At 44.8% G+C, this 26,668-nt stretch overlaps 1 protein-coding gene across 1 annotated transcript in view; it reads right to left on the bottom strand.

The window, feature by feature from the left end:
- Positions 1 to 26,668, bottom strand: part of OPHN1 (oligophrenin 1) — a 234,600-nt gene that overhangs the window by 59,866 nt on the left and 148,066 nt on the right. Inside the window, exons 10-13 of the mRNA XM_033945796.1 lie at positions 22,593 to 22,684; positions 17,813 to 17,891; positions 9,656 to 9,689; positions 3,557 to 3,619 (exon numbers count right to left, since the gene is read on the bottom strand). Of these exons, the coding sequence (XP_033801687.1) occupies positions 3,557 to 3,619; positions 9,656 to 9,689; positions 17,813 to 17,891; positions 22,593 to 22,684 (268 nt within the window). The remainder of the gene's footprint in view (positions 1 to 3,556; positions 3,620 to 9,655; positions 9,690 to 17,812; positions 17,892 to 22,592; positions 22,685 to 26,668) is intronic.

Raw genomic sequence — 26,668 nt, 5'->3', positions numbered from 1 at the left:
CCTGTACTGGAAGCTTGTTCCAATGCTCTATCACTCGTTCCGTGAAGAAGTACTTCCTGACGTCTCCACGAAACTTCCCTCCCCTGAGTTTGAGCGGATGTCCTCTTGTGTTCGAGGGTCCTTTGAGAAGAAAGATATCATCTTCCAGATTTGCACTGTCTTTACCACCTGACAAAGCATTGTAAGTCCTGGGTCTAGTTTTACTCCCAGGACTGTCAATGACTCCCTCACCGTAATACCTCATCCATCACTTTCAACGTTTTGGGCCAATTAACCTGATCAGATTTCCCCGCAAACATTACCTCAGTCTTTTCTACATTCAATTTTAGACCCTGTTTTTCCATTCATCCAGTAATTTCACTCATATAATTACTCAATAACTTTTCTAATCCATCTCCCCATACACACACAGGGAAGAAATATATTATATCATCCGCATATATGCGGTATTCGACCTCTAAAGATTGAAACAACTGACCAATAGCGGCAATATAGATATTGAATAATAACGCTGAAAGCGCTGATCCTTGTGGAACTCCACTTTTCACCTGAAATTTACTCGAAATCTTATTCCCATTTCTTACTTGGAAAAAAAAACAATCTTGCAATACCCCGAGATCTTTTAATCTTAACAATAATTTTTTGAAGGTCTACAGAATCAAAAGTTCCTGATATATCCAAGGATATCAAGCAAAAGATTTTACGTATTTAGAGTCTTAGCCAATAGGGAGAGGAGGAGATAGTGGATGCTGCGGATGGGCCATTTGGCCTTTATCTGCCATCATGTTTCTATGTTTCTATAATCAGAAAGTTCTCTGACATCACAATGCAAGTGTTAAGAGTCTTAGCCTATAGGAAGAGGAGATGCAAGTGTTAAGAGTCTTAGCCAATAGGGAGAGGAGGAGATAGTGGATGCTGTGGATGGGCCATTTGGCCTTTATCTGCCATCATGTTTCTATGTTTCTATAATCAGAAAGTTCTATGACATCACAATGCAAGTGTTAAGAGTCTTAGCCAATAGGGAGAGGAGATGCAAATGTTAAGAGTCTTAGCCAATAGGGAGAGGAGGAGATAGTGGATGCTGCGGATGGGCCATTTGGCCTTTATCTGCCATCATGTTTCTATGTTTCTATAATCAGAAAGTTCTCTGACATCACAATGCAAGTGTTAAGAGTGTTAGCCTATAGGAAGAGGAGATGCAAATGTTAAGAGCCTTAGCCAATAGGGAGAGGAGGAGATAGTGGATGCTGTGGATGGGCCATTTGGCCTTTATCTGCCACCATGTTTCTATTTATTTCTTTGATGATAGCGAAACACATGATGGATCAGACAGCACTACTTCTAATGCAGATGACAGGAATGATAAAGCATTCTTTGCCATTTGGAAGTCAAGAGTTGCAGAGTTTCACTTGATCAACACTTGCAGACCCTGTCAGAAGACAATCCGTAGATTTTCTGCCTGGTTTGATATGAAGGAACAATCCACGTTCTGCTAGCACTGTTGCTGGAACTCCTTTTTAGCTGCGCTGGATTAATGGACTCAAACACACCCACATGACAGAGTCGTGTTCAAGATTTAGTTTTACTAAAAGCAAAGTGGATTGAATTGTAGAGGAGTAAAGTTATTGGGATAAAAACATTAACAACAGTTGCATTCATTGCAGTTAATGTTCTTTTACATTTTTTTCAAAAACTTATTATATTAGATAATAACTTTCTTACTTTCACCTAAGTAGCATTTTTTATGTGCTCTTCACTATACTTTTTCTTAAGTATTAAAATATATATTTATTTTTACTTCCACTTAAGTACTTTGGCCTAATACAGTGTATGACGCTGCCTGGATCAGCCTACCTCAGTAGTAAATCGCTTGCTTGTACTTGACAGAGGCCTAGTTGCACTAAGAAGATCGGTAAGAACGTGTGGCTCTGCTCCGATCTGATTTTTTGGCCAATTCTATTGATGCACTAAAAGATTTCAATGCAAATGATTTGAGTGAAGGCTCGTTACAATCCCCAACTCTCCTGTCTGACTGATCGCTGCGAGAGCAACTCACATATGCACAGAGCAGATAGAGAAAGTTCAAACAGCTGAGAAACAGGGGAAGCCTCCAAAGCAACCTCCTGCCACTCAGCTCTTTGGGGCAGGAAACCTTTTTTTCCCTTTTTCTTTAATGGGCACAAATGCTGTGTGTGTTACACGCGCACAATATCTGCCCCATTAAAAAAAGAAAGAAAAAAAGCACACACTCCCCCTTCCACCAATGACAGCCCTTCCCAATGAACCGGAACTGACCCCACCCCCTCATAGCAGCAAAAACTGCAGGATTGCCATGCTGACCCCACTTCCTGCGCCAGAAAAAATGGCAGAAGGGATGCCCACTCCCTTCTGCCAATGAAGGCCCGCCCCCCCAACCAGCCCCTACTCTCCTCCTCCCACCCCCCCACACCAAAAGGCAGGCAGGAAGAATGCCCACTCCCTCCTGCCACCAGATGCTCCCCCGAAATCCCCCCGGTACCTTTTTCGGTTGCAAGCAGGAGGGAAGCACGGTCTCTCTATCTTCAAGGCCCCACTGATCCAAAATTGTGGGACTTCCCTCCTCGGCACATCACGTGATGCTTGGGGGGGAGGGGGGGCCCAAGGCTCTGACTGGCTCAAAAACCTAAGGCTCCTCCCCAGGGGAGGAGGCTTAGATGTCTGAGCCAATCAGGGCCTTGGGCTCCTTCCTCAGTATCCCATGTGATGCACGGGAAGGGACCTATTAGGTGCATCACATGATGCACCAAGGCGAGAAGGCCTGCCAGTTTGGATCAGCAGGGTTTTGAATATGAAGGGACCATGCTTCCCTCCTGCTTGCAAACGAAAAAGTCATGGAGGAAGGGGTTCAGGGGAGCATCCCTCTTGGCTACTTTTTTTTTTGGGGGGGGGAGGAAGTTAGGGGATGATTTGGGGAGTGGGCTTCTTCACGCGGGTGGGGAGTCACCATGGCAGAAGGGTTTGGGCATCCCTTCTGCCAATTTTTCTGGTGCGGGGGGGGGAGGGTGTGGGTTGGCATGGCAGGAGGGAGTGGGCATTCCTCCTGCTGCTAAGATTAGACAGGTAAGTGACTGGTCTTGATCAGTTGCTTTTTTTGGCTCACTAAAAGAGATCAGTCTTTTTGTGCATCAGGAAGCCATGTTAGAACATGTTAGAACTCCACTAGCTTACGTGGCATTCTAATATTAATGAGCTTATTTGCATGGTCGGATCAGAGAACGAGCGATCGTGCAGAACACCACGCAGCGAGCTGTTTTCTGCTTTGGGTCGGCAAATGCAATCGGCACTAAGTCTGCCAAAACAGGTTTAGTGATGATTGCTGGTCTCTGGGCCAGAGTGTGTTTACCAAAGGCAGCGAGTGTATTCTGGACAGGGCTCACCTGGAGGAAAAGATGCTGGCCTCACTCATAGCCTGAGGGCTGGCACAGCAGGAGTTTAATAAGACAATGAGAAGTCTGAGCGAACACAAAACCCACCTGCGCTACATTTTATCTTCCCCCTCGCAATGTTTGCAGCTTACCTGTGGTCTCCACAGCGTTGATGCACTTCTGTACAAACTTGAAGCCCACTTCATTCAGCTCCACTGTGTCAAGGAGGGAAAAAAAAAAGCACATTATGGTCAGCGGGAGCCTCCGCCTCCAGGGCTGTCCTGAACTTTGACAAAAACCACTCTATCGCCTGAAAATTTAAAGTCATTTTTGTGCATATAAAAAGTTTCTTACAAAATACATGAAAAGGACAGAGTCGGGACAAAAGTCTGAGGGGAGCAGTTAGACAGAGGGAAGGAGGCTGCCCCTATAGGGCTAAACATGGCCGTGTCCCAGGGAGATTGAAAGTTCAAAGGAACAGATCCGTACAAGCACTGATAGAAAATGTTATCAGTGATACAACAAACCCTTTGCAACCCTGGAGGCCAGTGCAGCTGTTTTAGGAAGTTCAGAAGGGGGACCTAGAGGCGCGCTTCGCCTCGGAGAACCGATGCAAGGCCACGGGTAAAGGGAATCGCAGATTCTGTGCGCCACTGAACTAGTTTAATCCAAACTCCACATCTCGGTGTCAGGTCAAAAGCGCGCCGGGACAAAGGCGCGCCCAGACAATTGAGCGCAGCGCGCGCCGCCGCGCCGCTCTAAATTACTGTTTTTAGTGCTCTGACGGGGGGGGGGGGTGTGGGGGGAACCCCCCCACTTTACTTAATAGAGATCGCGCCGCGTTGTGGGGGCGTTGTGGGGGGTTGTAACCCCCCACATTTTACAGAAAACTTCACTTTTTCCCTGTTTTTAGGGAAAAAGTTCAGTTTACAGTAAAATGTGGAGGGTTACAACCCCCCAAACCCCCCATAACGCCGGCGCGATGTCTATTAAGTAAACTGGGGGGGTTCCCCAACAAAACCCCGCGTCGGAGCCCCTAAAAACTGTAATTTAGAGCGTCGCGGCGGCGCTCAATTGTCGGCGCGCGCTTTTGTCTTTCGCGCCGTTGTCTATGAACCCCACATCTCTAAACGAGTAGAACAGGCTGAAATTGTTTAAATATCTCAGTTTTGAGCAGTGCTTTTATGGGCTTAGAAAGTTACAATTTGGGGAGGGGGGCTTCCCTTTGACATATCACATAATTAGAGCCCTTTTGCTGGTTAAATTCATATGAATGCCACCTATACCAGGGGTCTCAAAGTCCCTCCTCGAGGGCCGCAATCCAGTCGGGTTTTCAGGATTTCCCCCAATGAATATGCATTGAAAGCAGCGCATGCAAATAGATCTCATGCATATTCATTGGGGAAATCCTGAAAACTCGACCGGATTGCGGCCCTCAAGGAGGGTCTTTGAGACCCCTGACCTATACCAACTTAGGGCCAGATTCACTAAACTCGCCTTTAAGATCCGATCTGTAGCGACTGATTCACTACGCCTCCTCATGCAAATTAATGTGATTGGAGGCACACCCCCCACAGCGACTGCACGAATCGCAGACCATCTTCTTTGTCTGTAAATACTATCCGCACATGCGCCGGCTCTCTACACAAGTGAGGTCAAAAACAAGGGAGGGGGAGGGGCTGGAACAAAACGCACTTTAAGTTTAAGGCTTCTGAAAAAAAAAGAGTACAGAAACCGAAACTCCTGGCATTCTAAGCACAGCCCTGTAAGAAACATGTGAAGAGGAAAAGCAAAATTCATGATATTTGTACTTATGGTAGTACAACGACAGGAGAGTCATAAGAACATAAGAATTGGCGCTGCTGGGTCAGACCAGTGGTCCTTCGTGCCCAGCAGTCCGCTCACGTGGCGGCCCCCAGGTCAAAGACCAGTGCTCTAAATGAGTCCAGCCTCACCTGCGTACGTCCCAGTTTATAAGTTGAACTTGTTCAACTTTGTCTTGAATCCCTGGAGGGTGTTTTCCCCTATAATAGACTCCGGAAGAGTGTTCCAGCTTTCTACCACTCTCTGGGTGGAGAAGAACTTTTTTACGTTCATACAGAATCTATCCCCTTTCAACTTTAGGGAATGCCCTCTCGCTCTCCCTACCTTGGAGAGGGTGAACAATCTGTCTTTATCTACTAAGACTATTCCCTTCAGTATTTTGAATGTTTCGATCGTGTCCCCTCTCAGTCTCCTCTTTTCAAGGGAGAAGAAGCCCAGTTTCTCCAATCTCTCGCTGTACGGCAACTCCTCCAGCCCCTTAACCATTTTAATCGCTCTTCTCTGGACCCTTTTGAGTAGTACCGTTTCCTTCTTCATGTATGGCGACCAGTACTGGGTGCAGTACTCGAGGTGAGGGCGCACCATTGGCCTGGTTACAGCGGCATGATAACCTTCTCCGATCTGTTCGTGATCCCCTTCTTTATCATTCCTAGCATTCTGTTCGCCCTTTTCGCCGCCGCCGCACACTGCGCGGACAGCTTCATCGACTTGTCGATCAGAACTCCCAAGTCTCTTTCCTGGGAGGTCTCTCCAAGTACTGGACCGTGGTCACTCAATATGCGTTTTTTGTTGTTGTTGTTTTTTTTTAACGCATTTGGAGTGACCACGTTCCAGTACTTTGAACGGAGCTTTCAACTTTTTACAGCTGTGTGTGGTCAATTTGAGTAAATTCCTTTATGTGGACCTGTTTTTCAGTTCGCCACATGGCTTGCAAGACTCCTGAGGCATGCCATTTTGGTCGAAACATGTATATGTCGAGACAATGAGTTATTTGTCTGAAGAAATAAAGGATATTTGTGAAGTACATTGAGTCCACCAGTCTTTCTTGGATGTTTGTACTTCTGGAACAGAACATGCTTTTAGCCCGTGGGTTAAAACCACGGGCTTGCACTGCAGGGAAGGGCGGCAGAAAGCAGGAGAGTTGGCAGGGACAGAGCAACAGAGAGCAGGAGATGTTCTTAAAATGTTTTATTTTGTTGGTTTTAGTTTTTTTTGATACTGGGATTTCAGGGCGGCAGAGAGCAGGAGAGTCAGCAAGGACGGGAGCGACTGGTCCTCAGCGGTGGCTTCTTTTTGGATCAGCCAGCCCAATACCGGTGTTCCTTCTTCAGTTTAGTGAATCGCTGCCTTCCTTACTTTGCATGCCAGGTCGGATCAGGTGCGGATCGGATCGGGCAGAAGGTTAGTGAATCGTGTCGGGGATGGAGAAGGCTCGCCAACTGGTGGGGACACAATCGGTGAGCTTAGTGAATCTAGGCCTTAGTTGTCCCATCAGGGGTATTCCTGGAATATAATGCCAAATGAGAGCTGTTTTCAGAGTTAAACATTTCTCACTAGCCAGCTATGAGTGCAATGGAATTTCGGTCCCATACACTGCCATATGCCTGTCCCAAATCTACCACACAAAATGTGGGCGTGTAGATCTAACACAAGTTTATTTCAAGTTTATATTCATATATTTGATTAAACGCTTATCCTAGGATACTAAGCGTTGTACCATGATAATAAAAACTTTTATAGACAAACAAATAAGTCAGACAGTTTTCTTACTTAACTATTAAGACCTTAGTGGTACAGTGGGAGGGGAGGGAGGGGGAGAACTACAATATTTATCGAGAAAAGATACATAAAAGGAAAGTACATTAGGGTAGGGAAAAGTTAACAAATTTGCTGGACTAAATCAAATAGTCAATTACAGGCATAAGAAACGCCTTCACCTTCACCGGATCAGACCGAGGTCCATCTAGTCCGGTGATCCGCACACGCGGAGGCCCATTTAGGTGCTCCTTTTTGGAGACCCGGATTTCCCGTATCCCTCAATATGATCTGCAAGAAGGTGTGCATCCAACCTGCGCTTGAATCCCAGTACCGTAGTCTCCGCCACCACCTCCTCCGGGAGAGCATTCCAAGCGCCCACCACGCGCTGTGTGAAACAGAACTTCCTGACATCTGTCCTGAACCTGCTGCCGCTCAGTTTTAGGCTATGACCTCTTGTCCGCGTCACATCTGAAAATGTCACTAATGCTGCTTCCTGGTCAATTTGATCAAATCCCTTTAATATTTTAAAAGTCTCTATCAGATCCCCACGCAATCTTCTCTTTTCGAGGGTGAAGAGTCCCAGTTTTCCGAGGCGTTCCATGTAGCTTAAATTCTCCATGCCTTTGACTAGTTTCGTGGCTCGCCTCTGCACCCTCTCCAACAGAATTTTATCCTTCTTGAGGTATGGAGACCAGTGTTGGACACAGTATTCCAAGTGTGGTCTGACCATTGTTCTGTAAAGTGGCATTATAACATCTTCCGACCTACTCGTGATCCCCTTCTTAATCATGCCTAACATCCTATTTGCTTTCTTCGCCGCTGCCGCACATTGAGCCGATGGTTTTAGGGTTCTGTCTATCAGCACCCCCAAATCCCTTTCCTGTTCGCATTTGGCTAATGTCACCCCCGACATCTTGTATTCATGTTCTTTGTTTTTCTTTCCCAGATGCATCACCTTGCATTTGTCTATGTTAAAACTCATCTGCCACTTTATCGCCCACGTTTCCAGCTGATTTAGATCTTTCTGAAAATTCTCACAGTCCCTTTGAGAGCCAACCGCCCGACATAGTTTTGTATCATCCGCAAACTTGATTATATTACAAGATGTTCCATCTTCCAGGTCATTTATAAAAATATTGAACAAAATGGGACCAAGAACTGAGAACATTTTAGATTGCTTTTAAACTTCTGTATATTTTGTTCGGATCTTATATGTATAGGAAGAGAATTCCAAATCATAGGCGCAGTTACCGAGAAGATTGTGGTACGGCGAGTACCTATTATCCTTAGACATGGGACACTAAGAGTATGTTGAGAAGTGGATCTAAGAGCCCTAGGTGGGTCATATGGGATTAGAAGTCTGTCAATTAATACTGGGGGGGGGGGTGTTTGTATTGTTTTGAAAGTTAAAAGGGCGATTTTATATGTTATCCTATGTATGACTGGTAACCAATGAGCTTTTCGTAGTAGTGGAGTAACATGATCATATTTTTTAGAACCAGATATGAGTTTAATAGCGGTGTTTTGGATGTGCAACTGAACCCCAGAGAACAAGTCAAATGGATGCCACCTAAACTCATTCTGAAATTAGAGTGGGGCGATTTTCAAAGCATCTGCCCTGGGAGGAGGCCAAAAGGTGCTCTTTACAACTCTGGCCCGTTTGTACCTACTTTTCAGGTAGGTGAAATGCTCCTGGACATGTAAACTGTAAATCTGAAAAGAAATTTGCACCCCCTTCCTAGGAAGACTTCTTCCACATATATCATATTTATGAGGGTAATTCACTTGTTACCCAAACAGGTTAACTACACAAATAGTCGTAACCAAATCCCTAACGCTCCCCTCTTCCGCCGTAACGTTACCCCCTCTCCACCTTAGAAAACTGATGAAACCCCTCCTTTGCAACAGACCTATCCCTTAGCCCCCCCTTCCCCCATCTAAACCCTCCTCTCCCCTCTCCCCCCCTTACTTTCCCACCCCCCTTCCAAGTTGGTTGCCCCCCCCCTTTTTCCATCTAATATGCTCTTATCTAATTTCCTCTCTTAAACTCTATTGTATCCTACTGCAGCACACACTGTATGTATCCCGTATTTAGCCCTTCCCCCTCCTAAACCGTTTATGTAAACGAGTATGTCCCCACGATTGCCTTGTTATGTTCTTCTTTTTTCGAATCGCACTGTATGTAATTCATCTATCTGTTGTGAACCGCCTTGAACTCCCTGGGTATGGCGGTATACAAAATAAAATATTATTATTATTATTAACACTTCCTCTAAGCATATTTGCTGTGGAACACTATCTTTTAAACTCTTCTTTTTAGTGAATAATCTGTTTTGTGGCTGGTGATAAGACATTCAGGGGCCCAAAGCCTGCCTGCAGGCTCCGAATCCTTCAGCTCAAAGCAGGCTTGGGACCCCCTGTGACACAGGGAGACGGGGCAATTACTCTGTTTGCCATACCCCTAATGCCAGCCCTGGTCTGGAACTTAACACATTTTCTTTAGGGTGAAACAGCAGACAATGGATAGACGAGTGTAAAAGGTTTAGGAAGGATTGCGAGTACAGGGTACAGGACTGAAGGGTTACTTCACAAAAAAAACAACCAAAAAACAGGATTACAATCTTGCATTTAGCTAAAAGCCCTGCAGTTTTAAGAACAGGTGGACTTACTTTCTTCCTGCTTTGTTATCGGGCTGCGATATATCTGTGGAAGAAAAAGATTAAGTAGTTAGAATAGCTGAAAAGAGACAGGAAATCCTACAGATGTGGCAACGCATCCCCAGGGCTTTCCTATACCTGACTCACAGCACAACACCACAGAGGGTCTTGCTCCTGACTAACCCCTGGGGGGGGGGGAGCAGGGTGTTAAGAATTAAGGATGGATTTCACATATGTTGTGAATCTTCATTACTGTACCAAGCAACATTCCAGCTGGCAGGACCAGGCAGGAAATCCCTGCTGACACCAAACAGCTGACCCTGCTTGGCAGCAGATTGTAATACTCTCTGCAGACCTCTCTCTTACCTTTCAACCCTTTCCTCTAATCTACGGCCAATATGCTTTGCACCAGAATTGCAATGACCGTAGCAGAACAGGGCCTTCTAAGAGTCCAAGTGACCATCACCTCCAAACCAAGCTCTTCCTCTATTTCTAAAGCCTCCACTGCATCATGGAACAGGCTGAGATATTGGCAGTGGGAAGGCCTCTCCTGTGACTTCACAGCCACCCAGCCGAACCACAGAGCTCCAACACCCAGCATTCATAAGACCGCCTTCTGTCTCTAATAGAAGGACAACCAAGGCCCATGGTAAGAAGAGGTCTTCCACTCTCCCCCTTTGATGGTAGAGGCTCAGAGTTCCTGCTGTCCCCACACAAGACAACTCAGAGTGAACGGTTAAACCAGTGTTAAATATTTTAAAGGAGCAGACCAAAGAGTGGTTTCCCACCTCACTCTGGAAGCTTTTACATCCAACACAAATCCTGCTATGGCAGGGGTGAGCAACCAGGCTCCTCAAGGGCCACAACTCAGTTGGGGTGTCAAGATTTGCACAATGAATATGCAGGAGATCTATTTGCATACAAAAGAAAGCAGTACATGTAAAAAAAATCAATCTCCTGCATATTCGTTGCGGAAATCTTGAAAACCTGACTGGGATGCAGCCCTCGAAGACCCTGGTTGCTCATCCCTGTGCCCTGGGAGGCTGAGGAGCCCATTTCACCCGGCTGCCCACCCCTGAAACGAAGTCTTAGGTGCTGCAGTGTGTCACAAGTTGCCCATCACATGGCGCTGCATTCTCATTACAATGATCACATGGACAGGAAGCCAGGCTGGAAGTCCCACATGCACGGGGTTACCATATTTCTGAACTCAAAAAGGAGGGCACATGACCCCCATCCCCACCCTAGCCCCACCTTTCACCCATTTCCTTAGTCACCCTTTAACTGTTCCTCTTTCCCTCCTTCTATCCCCCCCAAAGGGTGCGTCTTTCTCTCTCTATACAACTCCCTTACCCCATAGGTTCTCTCTCTTTCTCTCCCTCCTTCCAAACCCCCCCCCCCTAATTCCAAGGGATGGTGCTTCTCTCTTCCCCTATGGCTCTCCCCCATCTCCCACCTACTTTCTCACCAAAATCTAATCTCCAGGCTTGTTGGCAGCAGCAGTGAGGTGAGCTTGCTGCTATCGGCCTGTTCCGCCTAACTTAATATAGTTTTGATTAACTTTCTAATTAAAAAAAGGCATCATCTTATTTATTTTCTTTGCATTACCTTTATAAGTGAACTAGTACAGTTACCACATCAATTTACTGTGTAATCCAGTGAACCTACCCCCGAGAGCTGAGCAAGCAGGACACACCACACACCTTCTCACCAAGAGTATGTTCACACTGAAATCAAACACTACTATGGCAGAACAAATTCCCCCAAAAGGTTACTGAATCAATCACAAATCAATAGTGCCAATATTCCACCCCCAAAAACAAAACGGGGAGAGTGTGGCACAGTGGTTAAAGCTACAACTTCAGCCCCCCCCGAGGTCGTGGGTTCAAACCCACGCAGCTCCTTGTGACCCTGGCCAAGTCACTTAGGGCTAGATTCACTAAGGACACCGATCGTGTACCAACCACTTTGTGACCCGATTGTCCTCCGATCTGATTCACTAACCTCGTGGCCGATCATCCTCCAATCCGATCTGCGCATGCAAATGAGGGGAAATGGCATGCAAAGTAGGCAGGCAGCGATTCACTAACAAAAAACTGGAACACCAACTGGGCTGGCCAATCAAGAAACAAGTGACTGCTGGGGATCAGTCACTCATATCCTTTCCGACTGCATCTCCTGCTCTCTGCCCCAACTCTCCTGCTCTCTGCCCCGATCGCTGCCCTGCTTCTGCCCCGACATGCAGCCCTACTTCTTCCCCGACATGCAGCCCTACTTCTGCCCCGACAGGCAGCCCTGCTCTCTTCCCCAACTCTCCTGTTGCTCTCTGTCCCAACTCTCCTGCTGCTCTCTGTCCCGACTCTCCTGCTGCTCTCTGTCCTGACTCGCCTGCTGCTCTCTGTCCCGACTCGCCACGCTGCTTCTGCCCAGACTCTCCTTCCCTTCCCCGCAGTGCAAGCCCGTAGTTTTAAGCGGGTTAAAACCACGGGCTCACGAAAAACTAAAAAACAAAAGTGAAAAGTTTTATTTCCAGCTCTGATGGGCACAGAGGGCCCATGAATGCACAAACCATCTACAGATGGTCTGCGTATGTATTGGGATCGCTGGAGAGCGATGAGTGCGGTCGGTTGGGGGTGTGATTCCGATCGCCCTCATTTGTATGAAGGCACTTCATGAATCAGCCCCCTGGCCACGGATCAGATCGGATACGGATCCGATCCATAGGCTTAGTGAATCTAGCCCTTAATCCCCTCCCCCCCCCATTGCCCCATGCACATTAGACAGATGGTGAGCCCAGACAGGGAAAAATGCTTGGGGACCTGAATAAATTAATGTAAATTGTTCTGAGCTCCCCTGGGAGTAGAGTAAAGAAAACTGAATAAACAAAATTAAATTCATCAAGAAAAGCATTTTAACAAGGCTCAATTCAAGGGTCCCAGCAACAGCTCTAATCAGTAAACTTGGTTCCGAGTCATCGATTGATTTTGGTGAATTTCAACATTGTGGGATAAAAATATGTTTATAGCACAGATATTTGTTCTTTACAAAAGACAACACGTGCTCAGGATAACTTTCATGCCAGGATACTTTTCACCCCTAGCTTTAGCATCAGTTTTCAAAATGAAAGGACAGGCGCATTTCATGCTGAATGTCGCTTAAGGAAACAAAGTTCCTCACGAGAGGCTGCTGAGAAAATTAAAGAGTCATGGGATAGATGGCAAAGTTCAGTTGTGGATTAGGAATTGGTTATCAGATAGAAAACAGAGGGTTAAATGGTCATTTTTCTCAATGGAGGAGAGTAAACAGTGGAGTGCCACAGGGGTCTGTAAAATCATACATGTAAAATCTCCCCTCCGCATAAAATCCATATAATTTCCTCGGCATGGACTTTACTGCCAGGGCTAATTTATATAAATAAACTTAACTGTCAACCCCACCCTTGATAATTTCCCCAAAATGCACCATATACATCACGCTTAGCTTTTCACACTCTCTGGCACTTTCTCTGCTAAACGTGCCAGAGAGTGTGAAAAGCTAAGCGTGATGTATATGGTGCATTTTGGGGAAATTATCAAGGGTGGGGTTGACAGTTAAGTTTATTTATATAAATTAGCCCTGGTAGTAAAGTCCATGCCGAGGAAATTATATGGATTTTATGCGGAGGGGAGATTTTACATGTATGATTTTACAGACCCCTGTGGCACTCCAAGTTTCCAAGTTTATTACAAAAATTTGATTAATCGCCTATCACATTTCCTAGGCGATGTACAATCTCATTAAAAATCAGTTGGGGTGACAAATATAACAAACAATATAATTACAGACATTGCTATACATAATTTCTACATATCATTTCAAATTATCATTTCTACATATCATTTCAAATTGGGGAAATTATCAAGGGTGGGGTTGACAGTTAAGTTTATTTATATAAATTAGCCCTGGCAGTAAAGTCCATGCCGAGGAAATTATATGGATTTTATGCGGAGGGGGGATTTTACATGTATGATTTTACAGACCCCTGTGGCACTCCACTGTTTACTCTCCTCCATTGAGAAAAATGACCATTTACATAGATACATTCCTCAATGAGGATTATTTAACCCCCAACACCACATAATTGTGTTAAAACTCCTGATAAAGGTGGTTCTTCCAAAACCCAGTGTCAAGTCAACTCCTTGTGAACTTCCACTGTTTAGGGAAATTGTTCTTACACAGGGTTTCCTATAAAACACTCTGCATTTGTAACTTCTAGACTCCTAGGTTACTTTTTATTACCTTTTTTTTTTATTCCTCCACATAAATCACAGCAACAAAACCAAATTAACATCATTTTCTTTTTTAAAGGTCTCTTACCATATTCTTTCTGTCATAAAACTTTAATGAGATCTCTTCCTGCCCCACAATCTTTGTGCCCCAGTTTCACTCTCCCCCACCCTACAAACCTTGTGCCCTAGCTCCCCTCTCCTCCCAATCCTTGTGCCCCCATGTTCCCCTCTCTCCCAATCCTTGTGTCCCAGTTCCCCTCCCTCCCAACAGTCCTTAATCTTTGTGCCTCAGTTCCCCTCTGTCCCCACAATCATTGTGCTCCAGTTCCCCTCTCTCCCCATGTTTTCTCCCCCCCACACACACACAATCAATCCTTGTGCCCCAGTTCCTCTCCCCATCAATCCTTGTGTCCCATGTTTCCCTCTCCCCCAATCCTTGTACCCCATGTTCCCCTCCCACCACAATCCTTGTACCCCAGTTCCTCTCTCTCCCCATGTTCTCCCCAATTCTTGTGCCCCAGTTCCCCTTCCCCCAATCCTTGTGCCCCAGTTCCCCTCTTCCACACAATCCTTGTGTCCCATGTTTCCCTCTCCCCCACAATCCTTGTGTCCCATGTTTCCGTCTCTCCCCCAAAATCCTTGTGCCCCACGTTCCCCTCTCTCCCTCCTAATCCTTGTGTCCCATGTTCCCCTCTGCCCCCCACAATCCTTGTTCCCCTTTTCCCCCACAATCCTTGTACCCCAGTTCCCCTCTCTTCCATGTCTACTTATCCATGTGCAGCAATTCCTCTTTCTCTTCCTCCCTGATGCCAGCATCACCACTTGTAGCTTTCTCCTTCCCTCACTTTAAGGCTTGCGAGCTGATCCACTGGATCCATGTAAACAAAGAAAAGTTCCTTTAGTCTGGAGGGAGCTTTGGCACTACATGCGCAAAGGCCTGGCTGGCCATGCACCTCACCGACGCAGAAGCAACCTGTACGGAGTTCATTAAAGAAGACGAGACCAACATGGCCTTCGCACATACTCCTTCAAACTGAAGCTAATCCCAGTACTGGGCTGCAACTGGAACTTTCTGTCAGTCACTCAGAACCTAAATGAAAAAGAAGGGATCTTCTTGTGAGCCTTGCCATGAGTGAGGAGAGAGAGGATTTTGGAAGTGGCGGTGGAGAGAGAGAGAGAACGATTGTGGCTGGGCTGAGAGAGGTCATAGAAGCGAGACCCAGGGGTTCAGATTTGAAAGATTTGCTTGTGGGCCACAGGTTGCCCATCCCCTGGGATAAATGGATTTTGGAAATTGTCCCCTTCTCTTGTGTGAATAATAAAGTTCTTTTAGGACTGAAAATGATGCCAGTTCAGAGCCGCTTTCCTCGGTCAGCTTCCGAGATGCTTCCTCAAGGCAGTATCCAAAATTAAACACAATAAGAATGATATCAGTGGGCACAGCGAGGAAAAAAGACCTCCCCCCCCCCCGAGTTTTTGCAATGACAATCTAGTTGGGTTAGGGTTCCTATCATGGGTCAAAAACCTCGTTGCGACACCAGTACGTGAAAAAATATGTTTATAATTTTTTAAGAATCTATCAACATCCTGTTACCAAATTTATGTGCGTTTTGAAAATTTTATAACACCAATCACAGTGATCTTGATTTCACAAAAGACTAGATGTGAAAAAAAAATCACAATACTGTCAATAGACTCAAAACGCTGCGAAAGAATTAAAAAAACACAGCCACACAACAGAAGACGACGCGTCTTAAATGGCCCTTTTTGATTAAGCCGACCTTGAGATCACGGTGATTTGAGAAGTTTCACCTGACTTGCTGACAATTCTGCCTGTTTTGGCAAAGGTGGAAGACACACCCCTTGAAGAAGCTTTAAGCTAAACGGCCAGGCCTCCGTCGGGCCATTTAAGGCAAGTCTTCTTCTGTTGGGTTCTCTCAGCTTTTTGCGTCTAGTGACAGTATTGTGATCTTTTTCACATCTACCCTCTCTTTTACTAAGGTGCGCCAGCGGTTTTAGCGGGCGCTACAATGCCCCGCGCGCTAGACGCTAACGCCTCCATAGAGCTTGCGTTAGTATTTTTCGTTTAGCGCGGGGTTTGCGAGCGCTAATCTTCAGCGTGCGCTAAAAACGCTTGCGCACCTTAGTAAAAGGAGCCCTTAGTATTTTGTGACAGCAAGGTCACTGTGATTGGCGTTATATAATTTTCACTTAAGTTCAAGTTCAAGTTCAAGTTCACTTTATTTTTGATGAATCGCCTAATTAAAACATTCTAAGCGATGTACATTTAAAAACAGATTATAAGAGAACATTCAGTCATATTAGTAAAACATTAAAAAAAAAACAATAAAACACGTATTTGTTAAATAATTAAATAATACATTAAAAACAAACATGAAAAAGGGAGGAAAGGGGGGAAAAGTTACATATTTTCTAACGGTGTAGGAAAAAAACATATATTAGGAAAAAACATAAAATAGGGATGAGGAAAAAAAAAAAAAAAAAGAAAAATTATTCATTAAAAGCATCATTAAATAAAAAAGTTTTTAAGAGTTTTTTTAAAAGAGATAATATCTCTATCCTTTCTAATAAAAAGAGGCAGAGTGTTCCAGAGTTGGGGAGCTAAAACAGAGAACATATCATTTCTCCTTGTTCCCACAATTTTGAGTGAAGGGACCAGAAGTAACTCTTGTTGTGATGAGCGAAGAGTTCGATTAGAATGATAAGGGATAATCATTCTAGATATAAATTGAGGGGTGTTATATATTAGAACCTTAAAAACTAAAAATGCTATTTTAAAAGTTATGCGATGATTAATAGGTAACCAGTGTGATTTAATAAGAAGGGGTGTTACATGGTCATATTTTTTTGCTTTATGTATAAGTTTTATGGCCGTATTTTGGATTATTTGTAGTCTTTTCTTTTCTTTTTGGGAAATATTGTATAGCAAAGAATTACAATAATCTAATTTGGAAATGATCATGGAGTGGACAAGGATAAGTGTTCTTATACGACAGAATACGCTACTGGGGTTCAAGAAGGGATTGGATGATTTCCTGAAGGGTATAGAGGATTACTACGCAGGTCCTGGACCTGATGGGCCGCCGCGTGAGCGGACTGCTGGGCGTGATGGACCTCTGGTCTGACCCAGCAGAGGTACTGCTTATCTTCATATAGATTTGGTATTAAAACATTATAAACATATTTTTTCACGTACTGGTGTCACAACGAGGTTTTTGACCCATGATAGGAACCCTAACCCAACTAGATTGTCATTGCAAAAACTCGGAGGGGGGGTTGACAAAAAGGGAAGTTGAGATCTTTTTTCCTCGCTGTGCCCATTGATATTCTTACTGAGTTTAATTTTGGATGTCATTTTGGGGTGATTACACAGTGGTTCTCCTTTTTGATTTGTCACACAGGGGACTGCCCAGGCTGTGAAGCAGATACGCCGCCATTTTGAGAGCCGTAGGTGCCCTCGGTCTCTGATCTTTGCATAAGGTTAACATCTGCTTTGTTGAGACAATGAACAGCATAAAATCTTTGCTAATGCCTACAGACACTATCGTTTCCCCGAAGCTCTGCCTTTGAAACCCTTAGGATTACTGTAGCCTGGCATTCAGGGAGTTCATATGCTTATCTGCATGTCAATAGCCTAAAAGGCTGCACTTACCTTGTCATACTGCAGCTGCCCTGTGTTCAGTTACTATCAACAAATCTATTACAGAACCTGATAAGCCTCAAATGACCACAAGCGTCTCTCAGCACCAAAGCCCGACACGATGTTTTTACCCTGTGTACCTGTTCACCGAGTACAGCTCTTGTAGAAACGAAAGCACCACAAACCTGCTTCTTGGTGCATGTGCCACTAGGGGGAAGCGCTGAGCAGCTCAATACCCACCGGCTCTTTGCCATCCATGGCTTCCATCCACAGCCTTCTGTTAGGTTCCGACAGCGCCTGCAAAGTGGTGGTCCCCGGCCTGGAGAATTCAGAGGAAAGCGAGCGTAAAACTCTAGGTGAATATGCATTAAAAACATGCACAGCCAATACATGGGAATGCATAGGAAAGACCAGGGGTAGGCAATTCCGGTCCTCGAGAGCCAGAGCCAGGTCAGGTTTTCAGGATATCCACAATGAATATGTATGAGATGGATGTGCATGCACTGCCTCCTCGAGATGCAAATCTATCTCGTGCATATTTATTGTGGAGATCCTGAAAACCTGACCTGCCTGTGGCTCTTGAGGACCGGATTTGCCTACCCCTCGGATAGACGAGCATTTGAATTCTGTTCTTCCACAGCCCCTCCAGGCCCCAAATACATATTTCTTCCTTTCTGGCATTGTGAGTCTCTTTTAATCTTGTTGAGAACAAAAGTGAGAGTTTAAGTACTTGGACACATTCCCTTTTAAGGTATCTACAAAACAAATCTCTCCGTGAGATGCTCTGTGTCATGAGCTGAAACAGCTGTTCAAAGACCTCCGCTGGTAGGAAAAGCAGAGAAAGAGGAAAGGTAGCCTGGCTGGAGACCCTATGGATGTGCCTGAGCCCCGATGACCCTACATAGGACATCTCCCCTCTAGCCCCTCAAACAGAGAAGTCAGCACATGAATGGAAACTGCACTTAGTTAAGGCCCATTTGCTCTGGGGTGGCTACCCAGGGTTCAGTTCTCCACATAAGCTCAAAAAGGCTCACATCTAAAACTTGGTACCACACGCTGTTCTACTCGTAAGCAGCTCCAATGTTCAGAGTCTTGGTCTACAGAGATGACGGGGGTTTGGATTGAAACCATGATATGGAATTACTGCTGTAATAATCAGGACCTTCTCTGGACCATCGGGATTCAGGCCCAGGGTTCTACATCCGCAGTGGAGGCCCAGGTGTTTCTAAACAGCTGTTTCCGTTTCTGACACTGCGCAGCTCTCAGAGGGGTTTGTTTTGTACTTGTGTTGAGAGGAATGAGTCTCACCTTTGTTCTCATAAGATCAAAGGAGGAGTTCAGGCATTGTGAGATCACTGTCTGAGAACTGTGCGAAGGAGCAGGAAATGGTGCAGCCATTTAGGCCCCGATTCACTAGTCAGTGATCGGCACTAAACCTGTTTTCACAGGTTTAGCAACAATCGCGGCTAACCGAACCAAATCGCAAAACGGCCCACCGCGCGTTTTCCCTCTTGATCGCCCATTTTCCAATCCGGCCATGCAATTTTGTAAAACCCCATTTCACTAACATTTGCTTGGAAATTTTGCATCGGGTTTTACGATCCTAACTGTGTTACCAACAGGTCTGCCGGTTTAAACAATTGTCATGACTCACTGACCCCAAAAAGAGGGCAGGAGGGATGCCCAGTCCCTCCTGCCTGCAAATACCTCCCCCCTCCCCCCATAAAACAGCAGGAGGGATGCCCACTCCCTCCTGCTCACAAATACTTCCTTCCCCCTTCCCCTGAAGAAAAAGGCACCAAAGGACCCCTGCCTCCACACCTCTTACGTTGGGAGCAGGAGGTACTGAAAAAATCTCATGCTTCTCCCTGATGACATTGGGCCTTAGGCCCCCTTCCAGGTGCATCATGTGATGCACGGGGAGGTGCCTAAGGCCCTGATTGGCTCAGGCACCTTGGGCTCCTCCCATAGGAGGGGCCTAAGGCATCTGAGCCAATAAGGGACTTCCTTAGATCTCAATCTGTATACTTTGGGAGGAAAGGCAGGAAAGGGGAGATATGATAGAGATGTTTAAATACCTATGTAATATAAAATGCACATGAGTCAAGTCTCTTTCATTTGAAAGGAAACTGCAATGAGAGAGCATAGGATGAAGTTAAGAGGTGATAGGCTCAGGAGTAATCTAAGGAAATACTTTTTTTACAGAAAGGGTGGTAGATGTGTGGTACAGTCTCCCAGTAGAGGTGGTGGAGACAGACTGTGTCCAAATTCAAAAAGGCCTGGGATAGGCATGTGGGATCTCTCAGAGAGAGAAAGATAATGGTTACTGCGGATGGGCAGACTGGATGGGCCGTTTGGCCTTTATCTGCTATCATGTTTCTATATTTAATAGGGAGCCTAATAAAGTCCCTGATTGGACAAAATAATGGCCAATCAGGGACTTCCTTAGGCTCCTCCCTAAGGAAGTCCCTAGTTGGCTCAGGTGCCTTAGGCAGACTAGATGGGCCATTTGGCCTTTATCTGCCATCATGTTTGTAAAGGCAGGGACCCATACGAAAGGACTTTTTTCCTCGTTACTTGACGTTTTATTACTCTAGGACCTGGGATTTCAAATTGGTCATGGAAAGATGATGGGAGAGTTCTGCTGGGTTGATATTTGATTCGTTTATGTTTTTTAGATGATGGGATGTTGAATGGTTTTCATGGTGATTTGCTGAGAGAACGCTTTTCTTAAATTGTCTGCAACAACATACCATACTAATGGGTGGATAAGATAGAATCTGTTATATATAGCAGATCAGAAACCAAAATGAAGAGCTGGAATGCAACATTGATATTACAAGAGAAAGCGAGCGCCTCGAGCAAGGTATAAGATAGGAACAGAGAACACTTATTTATTTGTTTAAAAACTTATCTCCCACCTAATACCTAGGCAGGTTCCAATCAACAAACATAATAATTCAGACATACAGAACATTACCAATAATGCAATCATAAAATAATTATTTTTTAAATTCATCCATCATAAAAAGCCCGCACAAATAGGTGTCACAAAGCGTCTCCGTAGACGCATTCAAGCTCTGCGTCTGTTTCACCTATTAGGATATCATCGGTCCGATTCTAGAATGCCGGGTGTCCAAACTTTACGCTCAGGGCACAAAGTCGCTCGCGCAAATTTTTAGAGTAAGATCAGTTGCGCACGCAGTTTGATTCAATAATTGGCTATTATCGGCCTTGATTTTAGCAAATGCGCCACTCAAATTCCAGATGTGCAACTTCAAGGGAGGTGGGGGACACATGGGTGGGTCAGGCAGTTATGCGCGCAGGTTCCATTTACACACCCGCCTAATTTTTGGCATGACTACTTAGGCCCAGATTCTAGAAATGGCGCTTAGGGCAGCTTAGGGCTCTTTTTACTAACTGAGGCGCTAGAGGTTTTTAGCGCGGGCCAGCAAGATAAATGCTTAAGTCGCTCATAGAATTCCTATGCGCATCGGAGCATTCACTTCGCTGGCCTGTGCTAAAAAGCTCTAGTGCCATTAAGTAAAACCCGGCATTAAGTACCATGAATGTGCCATTAAAAAGCAATTAATTATCAGGTAGGCGCACTCATTTAGGGCAAGAAAACCCTGGCATAAATGGAGCGCACCTAAGGTTTCAACGCCTACCAACACTCACGAGTGCTTAGGCGCCGTCAGGCACGATTCTTTAAAGAGCGCCTAGCGCACGACTGACCATTGCGCTCCTTGGTGCTGAAAAGTCAGGCAAAGTTCGTAGAATCAGGGCCTTAAGTGTCAGACGCACAGACGACATTCTAGGATTCACGCTCGGCGTGCATCGTTCCAGCGCCTAAGTTTTGGTGCAATTTCTTGAATTTTTTTTAAATATTTTTTTTATTTATAAGATTTTCAATTTTACCTACAAGCATTGCTTTTGCAAGTTGCTACAGATCCAGAAATTATATTCAATATAACATATAAAGGAAACGTTAACTATCTCTTATTTAGTCCACAAAAATGAGGATCCAGAAAAGAAACTTCTAAGTACCTTTTTTTTTTTTCATTTATTTTAATTTTTTATGGCATATTTATGATATCTATACTGTAAACCGCTTTGAACCTCACGGTATAGCAGTATACAAAAAAATAAAATTATTATTATTATTAAAGAAACTTTCAATCAGAAACAACAAAAATTAACTTAAGGTCACGGCATTAGATTCCCGAATTACAGCCAGATGGTAGGTCATATATCACTAGACCTGGTTACCAGCCTTTCTTTTGATCCAATAAATTCTAAAAGCGGTTTAGGCTCAAAGAAAAGAAAATTCTTCTCTTGAGAGGATACATAACACTTCGTAGGAAATTTAACAAGAAATGTAGCCCCCAGAGCAAGAGTAGTTGGCCTCAAGGACAAGAACTCTTTCCTACGTCTCTGGGTTTTCTGAGCAAAATCTGGAAAAACTGGAACATTAGAGCCTAAAAACATCATTTATGTGAGAAAAATACAAGCGAAGGATAAATTCCCTATCACTCGCCAAGGCTAGAGTTAACAGCATGGTAGTTCTACGGGTGACAACCTCGAGGGAATTTTCCAGAAATAAAGACAAATTCACGTCCACGGCTCTATCTACTGGAGTTTCTGTAGGAGTGGATTCCCCTTGTGGCGTCTTTATATTCAAATAATAACAATTTCTTGAATTTAACCCCTTTTTTATTTATTCACCATTTTTCCTGATCCAAATCAGTCGTTCCAAATGGGCAGAGGCGGAAATAGAGAGACGCCACCTCGATTTTAAGAATAAATGGGACATCCATGTGGGATCCCTACAAGGGTCAAGTTAAGGAACTAGGTCACTAGCACTCAGACTCAATGGGGTGGGTCAATAGAGTGGGCAGACTTGATGGGCTGTGGCCCTTTTCTGCCGTCATCTTTCTATGTTTCTAAACCTCCATCTCCACTTTTCTAATTCAGCAACTCTATGGCCCCAAATGAACCTAAATGCAGCTTAACATGTTACCTTTCGTTGGTTTCGATATCGAAGCAAAACCTTTTATCTATGGAGTCCGTCTTTCTCCTGATGCAGGATTTCAACGTCAAGTCTAAAGTTCCCTGGCAGAGAGAAGAAAAGAACAAATTAATTCTGTCATCAGACACCTGCCTCGTGTCTCCCTCGCACATCCGTCGGAGAGGTGTGAGAGTATGGCCTGTCCTGCTACTTTATTGATGACCTGTCTGACAAAAGGGTTTCCTCAAACCCCAAAAAGAACCAAGATCATCAGAGCATGAGTCTGTGGACACAGACTTTCCCAGGAGAATACATCAGATTACGTGAGACGGGAGAGGTGAATAGCCTTTTACTAACTAACACAGCAGATTCCATGACACAGCCAAAGTCATCTTCATACTGGTAGAGCAGCTGTGCTACATCTGGATTCCATGATAGATTCTTCCAGAATGTCTCATTTTTTCCTAAAGTTGTAAATCAGAAATATCTTACTTGCCACATCACTATCAACATCTCACTTCTCGGTAGGAAGGAGGAATGCTAGAAGCTTCCCTATGGGTGGATGGGGAGGGGAAGATGCCACCGCTAGATGTAAATCTTACTAATTCGAGTGTGTTACTCAGTTGCTGTAGTATAAACTTATCCCTCCATATTTGCTGTGATAGGGGATTAACAGACCCGCGAATACAGAAAAACCGCAAATATGTTATTCGCCGTTTTCTATTAAAAACCATCGTGACAATGGTGAAACCGCGAATAACATGGTGGGGAGACCTGGCCTGTTCCTGAAGGAGAGGCTAAACATGGTGAAGAAAGTGCTGGGAATCAGTGATTTTCTCTATGCAAGCTGACGTAATTTGGGGGGGGAGGAGCCAGCAAGCTAAAAAACGCGAATAATCAAAACCGCCATTGCTGAAACCACAAATAATGAGGGAGAAGTGGACCCATCAGAGCAGGGAGCAGGATGTCAAGGAAATCGAGGCTCTTCTTCCAAAGCAAGACGTCCTCTGGGATTTAGAACAGCTGCCAGATTTTTAAAGCATAGGAGAGATCATAGGCATAATTTGCCTTGTTGGTGAGGAGGCCACGGGGCAGGGCTTAGTGGCTTCCTTCTTCCCCTCAGATTGGCATCGGTCAACTTTTCTCCATCTCACCCCAATCTCCTCTAAATCTAACGCTCTTTCACACATGCTCTTGCCCCCCTCCCCCCCGCCCCTCTTGTCCCAGTCCCGAAGCTTTCCCACCTGTTCCGTTGTAGCTGCAGCAAGATGACAAGTTAACAAAGATCTAAAAGTATTTTAATCTAGTCTTTTGGGCTTCGTTTATGTACTTGTTCCTCTTTTGTTTAGATTTATTTTCATCTCTCTCGTCTCTTTCTTTTTTCATAACACTTTATATTGAACATCCAGAGAGAGAGAGAGAGAGAGAGAGAGAGAGAGAGTACAAAGGCACAGAAGACAGCCCGGTATACAGTACTTCTTATACACAGTACAAGCTATTATTATCCAATGTAATTAATAGATCAAACGCAAATACCATCGCCCCTAAATCCCATCCCCTCCCCAACTCAACAACTCTCCCAAGGTACATAAGCAAGTTCCAGTTTCTCTAAAGAACAGCTAAGGAACAGGAAGTCCAAATAGAAAAGAACAAGTTTCTCATTTCTGAAAAATGGAATTGTTAAAAAAAGATGAACGCCATCAAATCTTAATGGACGACCCAATTAGTAAATGTTCAATCATTTCAAAAGTGTGGTGCTCGCTGATTTAATACTTTAGGGCTCATTTTCAAAGCACTTAGACACACAAAGTGCCATAGGTTACTAAGATATTTTGTGTGGCGGTGCATTTGGAAGGAGGAAAATTGTGCTGTACAGAGGTGGATGGGATGGGAGACAGAGAAACAGGGCATGGCCAGATGAAAGGGAGAAAGAAATGGATCAATACTGGATGGGTGGAAAGGAAAACAAAAACAGAGAAAGACTGGATGGGAGGGGGGAAAAGAATGGCAAACCAGGGCAATGCTACATTAGGAAAAGAGAGAGAGGCAGGTCAATAGTAATAAGGGACACGAGATTGGGACTTGTAAACCACATTTTTGTAGTTGCACAAACAGTCAAATGGTTCACATACAGGTACTTCAAGCATTTTCCCTCTCTGTCCCGATGGGCTCACCATCTATCTAATGTACCTGGGGCAGTGGAAAATTAAGTGACTTGCCCAGGCTCAGCATGGGGTTGGAACCCACAACCTCAGGAGGGGTGAGGCTATAGCCAGACTCTCCTCCAATACAATGTCAGAAGTGAGCCAAGTATAGAACAATGAAGCCATTGTGACATCACTGATGAGGTTGGCTCTGAGGCACTGGTGGAATGAGGCATTATGACATCACAATCTCAGCTCTGGAATGTTGCTACGCTTTGGGTTTCTGCCAGGCATTATGACATCAGGGAAAGGGATTCGGACTTGTAATGCTGCCTTTTTGTAGTTACACAATAACACTCAAAACGGTTTACATCCAGGTACTTCAAGCATTTTCCCTCTCTATCCCGGTGGGCTCACAATCTATCTAATGTACCTGGGGCAGTGGAGGATTAAGTGACTTGCCCAGGCTCAGCATGGGGTTGGAACCCACAACCTCAGGAGGGGTGAGGCTATAGCTCTAACCACGGCGCCAGACTCTCCTCCAATACAATGTCAAAAGTGAGCCAAGTATAGAACAATGAAGCCATTGTGACATCACTGATGAGGTTGGCTCTGAGGCACTGGTGGAATGAGGCATTATGACATCACAATCTCAGCTCTGGAATGTTGCTACTCTTTGGGTTTCTGCCAGGCATTATGACATCAGGGAAAGGGATTGAAACATGTAATGCTGCCTTTTTGTAGTTACACAATCACGGTTTACATCCAGGTACTTCAAGCATTTTCCCTCTCTGTCCCGGTGGACTCACAATCTATCTAATAAGAAGGTGGGGGAGAGAGACAGATGATGCTGAATGGGCTGGAGAGACAGCAGAGAGGGAAAATACTGCTTAGGAGAAAGGAAAGAAAGTAATTGGCAGTGCTGGATGGGGGAAGAGAGAGGAAAAGAGCCAGAGGAGATACTGGGTGTCAAGGGGGAGAGAGACAGAGGCAATGAGAGGCACGAGAGAGAAAGATGAGCAAAAAATGTCTCTGCCCTCCAAATATTATGAAATATTAAATATGGACCCAATAAAAAGCTGGTCAGGCCTGATCTAAAGTCTTCTCTAGATAATTGACTAATTCTAGTTCCAAAGTACTTTTTTTTTCAAATGTTGCTTAAATACTACATTTTCCATTTCTTTATCATTTTGGTCGCTGTTTTTTGAACCTATTTTGAGTTACCAGAATTGAACACAATACTCAAACGTGAGGTTGCATCATGGAGTGGTACAGAGGCACTATAACATTTTTAGTCTTCTTAACCATCCCCTTTTTAATAATTCCTACCATCCTGTTTGCTTTTTTGGCTGCACCGCTGCACATTGGGCGGTAGGTTTCAGCATATTGTCTACGATGACACCCAGATCCTTTTCTTGGGCTCTAACCCCCAAGGTGGACCCTAGCATTCCGGCTATTCTCCCCAACATGCATCACTTGCATTTGTCCACATTAAATTTCATCTGCCACTTGGATGCCCAGTCTTCCAATTTCCTAAAGTCTACCTGCAATTTTTCACAATCCGCATGCGTTTACCTACTTTGAACTAGAGAATGACATGGTGGTTGTTACCAAAAAAAAGGTCACCGCGAGTTCGGGGACAAGGCCATTCACCGGGTTCGATCCAGCAGCCCACTCTCTCCCACCAGCCGTCCATGCATCTCCCTCCCTCCTTTTCCCTTACCTTTTCTTCTTGAAACTGGCGATTTCTATAAGGCTACGAGCTGTATTACAGCCGGAGCCTTGAAGTCGCGTCGCGTTGCCTGCTGGAAAAAGTCTCCTCTGACGCAACTTCCTGTTTCCGGTTGCATCGGAGGAGACTTTTCTAGCAGGCAACCCGATGCGACTTCAAGGCTCCGCCTGTAATACAGCTCGTAGCCTTATAGAAATCGCCAGTTTCAAGAA

The sequence above is a fragment of the Geotrypetes seraphini genome, chromosome 5, assembly GCF_902459505.1.
Source record: "Geotrypetes seraphini chromosome 5, aGeoSer1.1, whole genome shotgun sequence".
Classification (NCBI taxonomy): Eukaryota; Metazoa; Chordata; class Amphibia; order Gymnophiona; family Dermophiidae; genus Geotrypetes; species Geotrypetes seraphini.
Note: the sequence above shows the minus strand (reverse complement) of the source record. Positions and strands in the feature narration are given on the sequence as shown.